The sequence below is a fragment of the Phaseolus vulgaris genome, chromosome 8 (genome assembly GCF_051622355.1).
Source record: "Phaseolus vulgaris cultivar YP4 chromosome 8, ASM5162235v1, whole genome shotgun sequence".
Lineage (NCBI taxonomy): Eukaryota > Viridiplantae > Streptophyta > Magnoliopsida > Fabales > Fabaceae > Phaseolus > Phaseolus vulgaris.
The window spans coordinates 42,626,986-42,634,628 of record NC_143505.1 but is presented as its reverse complement, the minus strand read 5'-3'; the positions used below and the strand labels follow the sequence as shown (position 1 = coordinate 42,634,628).

Here is a 7,643-nt window from a genome sequence, read left to right as displayed (position 1 = left end):
AACAGACTCTTCTACAGTCATTAGCCTCTTGATGTAGATTCTGTATGCATGACTATTTAGAGAATAGCCAATGAAGATACCATGATCAGCTTTTTCATCAAATTCCCTAGGTTTTCCTTTCCATTGTTGAGAACAAAACAGTTGCAACCGAAAACTATGAGGTGATTGATGTTTGGTTTTCTTCCATTGAAGAGTTCATAAGAAGTCTTCTTCATGATTGGCCTTATTAGCACTCTATTCATCACATAGCAAGAGGTGCTAACTGCATCAGCCCAAAAATACTTGGGAAGAAAAGATTCACTTAGCATTGTTCTAGCTAATTCTTCAAGGGATTTGTTCTTCCTTTCCACTACACCATTCTGTTGTGGAGTTCTTGGAGCTAAAAAATTGTGTAGAATTCCCATCTTTTCACAGAACTTGCTAAACTTTTCATTTTGGAATTCACCTCCATGATCACTTCTTATTGAGCCTATGTTGTTGTTCTTTGTATTTTGCAATTTTCTAGCAAGCTTCTTGAATGCAGAGAAGGCATCACTTTTTGATTCCAAGAAGAGAGTCCAAATGAACCTAGAAAAATCATCCACAATAACAAGAGCATAATAGTTGCCACCAAGGCTCATGGTTCTTGAAGGTCCAAAAAGATCCATGTAAAGTAGCTTAAGAGGTTTTAAAGAAGAAACAACATTTTTTTATTTTAAAAGATTTTTTCACTTGTTTCCCCTTTTGGCAAGCTTCACAAATATGGTCCTTCTCAAACTTGAGCTTGGGCAGCCCAATCACAAGATCTTTAGATATTAATTTGTTCAAGTGATTCATGTGAATGTAAGCAATTCTTCTATGCCAAAGCCAAGACGCATCATGCTTGGATAGAAGACAACCAATTGAACAAGGAGAAGAGATATCTAAAAGATAAACATTATTGATTCTCTTACCAATCAACATTACCTCTTTTGTGTTGGGAAGACAAATTTCGCAGGAGTTTGTTTTGAAGATAACTTGATATCCTTTGTCACAAAATTGACTAATGCTCAACAGATTGTGCTTTAAACCTTCTACATAGAGAAAATCACGGATGACCAAGATATCTTTGTCTCCTATGGATCCTCTTCCTAGAATCCTCCCCTTGTTGTTGTCCCCATAGGTAACGTGCCCTTCTTGCTTAAAGGAGATGCTTAGAAACTTTGATTTATCCCCAGTCATGTGCTTTGAGCACCCACTGTCCAGGTACCATTGTTGCATGCTCTCCTTCAAGGTTTCCTACAAAGAGGATTTTCAAGTACAAAGATTTGGTCCCTTTATGAATGTGGGTCCATTTGGTTTACATTCATCATTTGAACCTTTACAACATTTGGGAATACACTTCATAAAGCCTCTAGGAACAACATATTTTCCAATTCCTCTTCTAGTGTTTTGACTCTGTTTTCAAGCCAGCTATTCATTCCCTTTAACCGGTTGTTCAAGAGGGCCAATCGGTTAACTTCTTCATGTGTTTCTTGAAAAGCTTGAAGCAGTTGACTGTAATTTTCAGAATTTAAGGAGTTAGAGGAACTTACACTGCTTGAATCTTCTTCCTTTTTGGCCATGAAGCAGAGGTTGAGGCTTTTTCGGTTTTGCCTCCTATTCCTTCGTGCTTGACTTTTTGTCCTTACTTCCTTTGATTCATTGATGTTCCCATGAGTAGCTTTGAGTGTGTCCCACATCTCTTTGGCATATTTGCATTTTGATATCCTGAAAAACTCATTAGTATCCAGTGCAGAAGCTATTATGTTTTGAGTAGCACAATCAAGCTTGGCCATCTTACATTCTTCATTGGTCCATTGGGACCAAGGTTTTGTAATAAAAGATCCATTCTTTTTATGCTTTGGAATGAAAGGGCCATTTTCGATTGAATCCAAAATTCCTTGATCAATGGATTCAACAAAGATTTTCATTCTAGCCTCCCAATACTTATAATTCAAACCACAAAATAAAGGTGGTTTGTAGATTGAAGCACCTTCCTCGAAAGATAGTTTTCCAGCCATTGAAAAAGATTTTCGGATCAAACTTGAGTATCTTTCAAGTACTAAACTCTTGATGCCAATTGTTAGAATATATGACTTTAAACTAGAGGGGGGAATAATGGTTTAAAGACGGTTTTCACAAACTTTTTTAGTCTAGAATGAAATTCCTTTGAGAAAACTTAATTCAGAATTCAGTTTGCCAAAAACACAAAGCAATTTTGCACAGCACCAGAAAAACAATTAGTTGTTTATACCAGTTAACAAATATAAATTGAAATTAAAGAGTTTAAGGGATAGAGAGATTGCACACACAGTTTATACTGGTTCACTCTTAAACCAAGAGCTACATCTAGTCTTCCCAGAAACCACTGGGAATCCACTAAGCAATCAAACCTAGATTACTTACACACACCACCAAAGAAGTGACCTTGATCCCCTCAAGACACACACTTCCTTTGGCTCAGCACAAACACCACCAAGAATGTTGATCTTGACAACCTCAAGAGCACACAACACTTCTCGGCTTCCTACACCAATGTTTACACAAAGTACAGAAGGATTACACTTGTTACAGAATGATCTGAAATCAATACAAGATGAAAATCCTATTCCACTCTTTTTTTGATCAAAGAAATCTCAAAACAATCTTTAACTCTTCAAAAGCAAAAGTAGTGAAAAACTCAAATATGTTTTTCTATGATTAAATCTCAGTTCTTGTTTGTTACATAAACTGAACAAACTCTTTATAGCTTTCAAAGACTGGTCAAAACAATTAAAACTGGAGCGCATTCAGTTATAAAATCATTTAAAGCTCAGTCAAAGTACAAAACAGTTTTCTGTTATGGTTCCAAAACTAACAATCGGTTGAATGCTCGAATCAATCGGTTGTTTTGGTTTGACAACAAGTCAACCATCAAAAACAGTTTTCAATCTTTCTTAAAACACCTAAGTATAAAACAATTGGTTGTTTCGACAAAACAACAAGTTGTTTTTCACTTAGTTTGAAAAACACTTTCAATTAAAAAGGTTTGAGAATACTTAAGCTTTGGATTCAATTAAGAGTGGATTAACACAGATAATCTACCCCATATCCTATTCTAAAACACCTCAGCAATAGGAAGCACATCAAGCCTTCCATCAAACTCAAATGATTTGGATTCTTTAAAGCTTGAACACACTTGATTCAACATCTACTTCATAGTGTAATAACTCAGTGCCACAATTGGATTGTGACTTAACCTATATGATCTCTATAATAGGACAATTAATGTCACCTGCAATACGTGGGACTTTAATTTATAAGTTTACAAATTAAATTCATAAAGATAGTGTGTACTCTATTCAATGTTTTAGGCACACAAAATTGTTGAGGAAAAATCCAAACACCATATGGTTTTAATTAAGTGTTGAAAACATCCAAGTTCAAACATAATCGTGCATCATCTGTAACACAATTGATGCTCAACAACAAATCAAGCAAAATACAAGTGTTGCATTTGATAGATGAAAGATCATGAAGTATTTTATTACGTCTAATAAATCACATATAGATCAGGCAAGAAGTAAATTAAACATCAAACGATACATGCATATTGTTCTAGCCAAGAGAGAGATGTCTCCTTAATAAAGCATACAAATAAGCCAAAAACAACAGTTTCTAGCCCTAAAGTGTTGTGTTTTGATTATCAGTCTCCACTTCTCTTTATGTTGGGGGTTTCTTTTTGTTTCCTCATCACATTAAATCGTAATAACTCCAATCCTGCCTATCTGTTAGTTACCATGATTTCCTCCCCGTCTCCCATAAATACTATGATCGGGAATGATACGCCCATAAGTACGAATGAGCTCGGCCAATAACCCTACAGCCCCTCAGCCTATGATAAAAGCCAATAAGGCGTAAAAGCTATCAGGAAGATTCACTTTATAGATACCCAACAGGCTCGACCCATAACTCTACAGTCCCTCAGCCTTTAGCGAAAGCCAATGAGGCTTAAGAGCTATCGGTAATGTCTCGTTCAGTTTAACCCTTCCGAGCCTTGGCGGCTATTACATGTGAACATCATCCCACTTCTCCCTCGAGGCCTTTGTTGATTCCCGCACCTCATCATTACCTACGCCACCTCTTCTTCTGCATTAAATGTTGAAGTGATGTTTCTACTTTCCATACGTCACTTTCTAATTGGCAGAATTCAAATTTTGTTTCCTTTTCCCTACCTTCTTTTTCTTTTTCTCTTTTATTCTTTGCGCCCTTCCATCTTGCCATTCTCAACATCAATCACCCAGGTACGCCTTGCTTCTTTCGACAATTTTCTCCATTGTTCTGTGCCTTGGTGTGTTTATCTGCTCGTGTATCTTCCATTTTCTACTTTGTTTTCCTTACATTTTACTTTCATGGATTATTCATCTATATATGTTATTGCCAAACACGGTGTTCTTTGCGAAATTTCTATTTTCACTTTTGTAGAACGTATTTAACAGTTTTGTCATGCCCAATCTTTGATTTCTTCTAGTATTGAGGTAGATGTATGTGTTAATCCTTATGCCCCTGATGAACCCATCTGTCATGATCGTCATAATGGCAAGCCTTTATGCTTCTTCTATGAAACTCTTTTCTCTAGACTTGGTGTTCGTCTTCCTATGTCCATCTTTGAGAGAAATGTTTTAACCACAATGAACGTTGCTCTGGCCCAATTACATCCTAATAGTTGGGCCTTCCTTCAAGTCTTATTATGTGTTCGTATTTCGATGTCACTCCAACTATCAATACTTTATTCTATTTTTTTTAGTTCAAACCATCCAAACGAACCTCATGGGCCTCCCTTCATGGGGTTTCCTGTCAAGGTCTCTTGACTTTATTTTAATCTTCCTATAATCTTTTAAGGGCAAGTTTATTAAAGTCCAAGAATTCGATTGTAACTTGGAAGTCTTGAAAGGATTTCCCTTATACTGGTCATCTCAACCCCGATGTCAATCCTCGTGTTCCCCTGAAGACCTAAAATGTAATGAACTTACTGACTGCAAAAAACTTGATGACTATCCTTGAAACTTTCGTTCTTGATGGTGCCCTTGATACTGCCAAGGATGAAATTTCACAAAGCTTTGTTAATGGGTTTAAAGTCACACTGGAAAAATTTCGGGCTGTGTACCCTGACCTTGATCAATCAAACTTTGATCCCTTCAAAGTTGTTGTGGATAACAAAATAGTTGATGAATGAACTTTGTTGCTTTGGGTCCTCTTGTGATCTCCTCCTTTTCTTTTGAAAAACTCTAGGCTTTATTTGTTATGACACTGTAATTTTGTTAATTTTCTTACATTATGAATCTTATGAATATTTGAACATGCTTATATAACTCGCCTCTGTTCAACATGCTTTGTATCTTTTAACTATGAATGTTCGAAATACTTACATAACTGAAACTATACACCTTGACAAAATATGTATGAATCTCTATTAACACATTACGAACATTTCGTCACCTACGACATTTCATCAAGCTTTTCACCTGAGTGAGGTTTTTTGAATCGTTCGTTGTCGACACCTCATCAAGCTCTTTGCCTGAATGAGGAGTTTTTTGTACCTCATCAAGCTCTTTGGATGAGGATTTTTTAATCGATCGTTGTCGGCACCTCATAAAGCTCTTTGGATGAGGATTTTTTAATCGATCATTGTCGGCACCTCATAAAGCTCTTTGGATGAGAATTTTTTAAACCGACGTTGTTGGTACCTCATCAAGCTCTTCACCTGAATGAGGAGTATTTTGTACCTCATCAAGCTATTCACTTGAATGAGGATTTTTGTACCTTATCAAGCTTTTCACCTGAATAGGGATTTTTTGTACTTTATTAGGCTCTTCACCTGAATAAGGATTTTTTGTACCTCATCAAGCTCTTCACCTGAATGAGGATTTTTTGTACCTCATCAGGCTCTTCACCTGAATAATGATTTTTTTATACCTCATCTAGCTCTTCACCTGAATGAGAATTTTTTTTGTATCTTATGAGGCTCTTCACCTGATAAGGATTTTTGTACCTTATTAGGCTCTTCACTTGAATAAGAAATTTTTGTACCTCATCAAACTCTTCACTTGAATGAGGATTTTTGTTACCTTATTAGGCTCTTCACTTGAATAAGGATATTTTGTACCTTATTAGGCTCTTCACCTGAATAAGGATTTGTTGTACCTCATCAGGCTCTTCACTTGAATAAGGATTTTTTGTACCTTATTAGACTCTTCACTTGAATAAGGATTTTTTGTAGCTCATCAAGCTTTTCACCTGAATGAGGATTATTTTAACCGATCGTTGTCGGCATGATATTCAACATAATTATTTTACCCAACGTACTCCTAATATTTTATTCCAAATATAACGTAATTTTTCCAAAGTATCTTAACATCTCCAAGATTTCAATACATTTTAACGACTTAAGCACAAAATTAACTGAGGAAATAAAAAGAAATATTTAAATTGAAAATTAACTATGGTAAAAACAGAGATTAGCTACATTCCAAGTTCTAGATACGAGTCACCATCCAACGTCTCTAGGCGATATGCTCCTTTTCCCACAACTTCTCGAACCCAATAAGGTCCCACCCACTTTGGTGTTAATTCTCCATCCTTCTGTCCTTTCGCGACCTTCTTCAGTACTAAATCTCCCTTCTGGAAATCTCGTGGATTTACTGTACTCAAGAATCTAGCTTCCACCCTCCTTTTAAGTGTTGCTTCCCTAACTCTTGCCTTCTCCCTCAATTCATTTATGGTATTTAATTGGAAAAGTCTCATCGGTTTTGAACTATGCTCCTCAAACCCTTTGACTCTTTTTGTTGGTATTTCAATCTCAATTGGCAATACTGCATTTGTCCCGTATACCAAGATAAAAGGCGTTTCCTTAGTTATTGGTTGGACAGTGGTATGGTATGACCAGATAATCTCCGGTAGGAAATCCACCCATCTTGTCTTTGCTCTACCCACCTTCTTCTTTAATCCTTGCAAAATAACTTTATTTGTTGCTTCCACTTGTCTATTTTGTCTGAGGATGCTCCATCGAAGAAAAAATTTGTTTAATTCCCATCTTCTCACACATGTCTTTGATCTTCTTGTTTGCAAATTGTGTCCCATTGTCTGAGACTAGCTCTTTTGGTATACCAAACCTGCATATTATAGATTTCTAGATAAATTTCAACACTTTCTCAGCTGTTATTGTAGTTAGGGATTCACATTCCACCCACTTCGTGAAATACTCAATTGCCACTACAATAAATTTAAATTGACTTACTAGGATTAGAAAAGGACCAAGTATATCAATCTCGCACCTATAAAAAGGCCAGGGTGTTATGATAGAATACAAATGCCCGGCGGGTGCGTTAATCAGAGTAGCATGACTTTGACATTCAATGCATTTTCTGACATACCATAGGCAATCCTCCCTTGGAGTTGGCCAATAAAAACTTGCTCTCACAATTTTGGATGATAGCGACCACCCTCCGATATGACTCCCACATACTCCGTCATGTACATCCTGCATGATTATCTCAACAAAGCGATTGAAAAACCCATCATAAAAAAATTATTACCAATCAATACATATCTCTCCTTATTCTTATGCAAAGTACTCACCTCCTTAGGACTACTTGGTTCCTCCC

General features: G+C 36.4%; 1 protein-coding gene across 1 annotated transcript; it reads right to left on the bottom strand.

Moving 5' to 3' along the window:
- Positions 1-6,501: 6,501 nt before the first annotated feature.
- Positions 6,502-7,119, bottom strand: LOC150025587 (uncharacterized). Its single transcript, XM_090294121.1, has one exon. It carries the CDS (start codon positions 7,117-7,119, stop codon positions 6,502-6,504), a length of 618 nt encoding a protein of 205 aa, XP_090150247.1.
- Between the last annotated feature and the right edge of the window lie 524 nt (positions 7,120-7,643).

What these genes read in the sequence shown, in the direction of transcription:
- LOC150025587 (XM_090294121.1), bottom strand. Translation starts at nt 7,119, where the DNA reads ATGGGACACAATTTGCAAACAAGAAGATCAAAGACATGTGTGAGAAGA.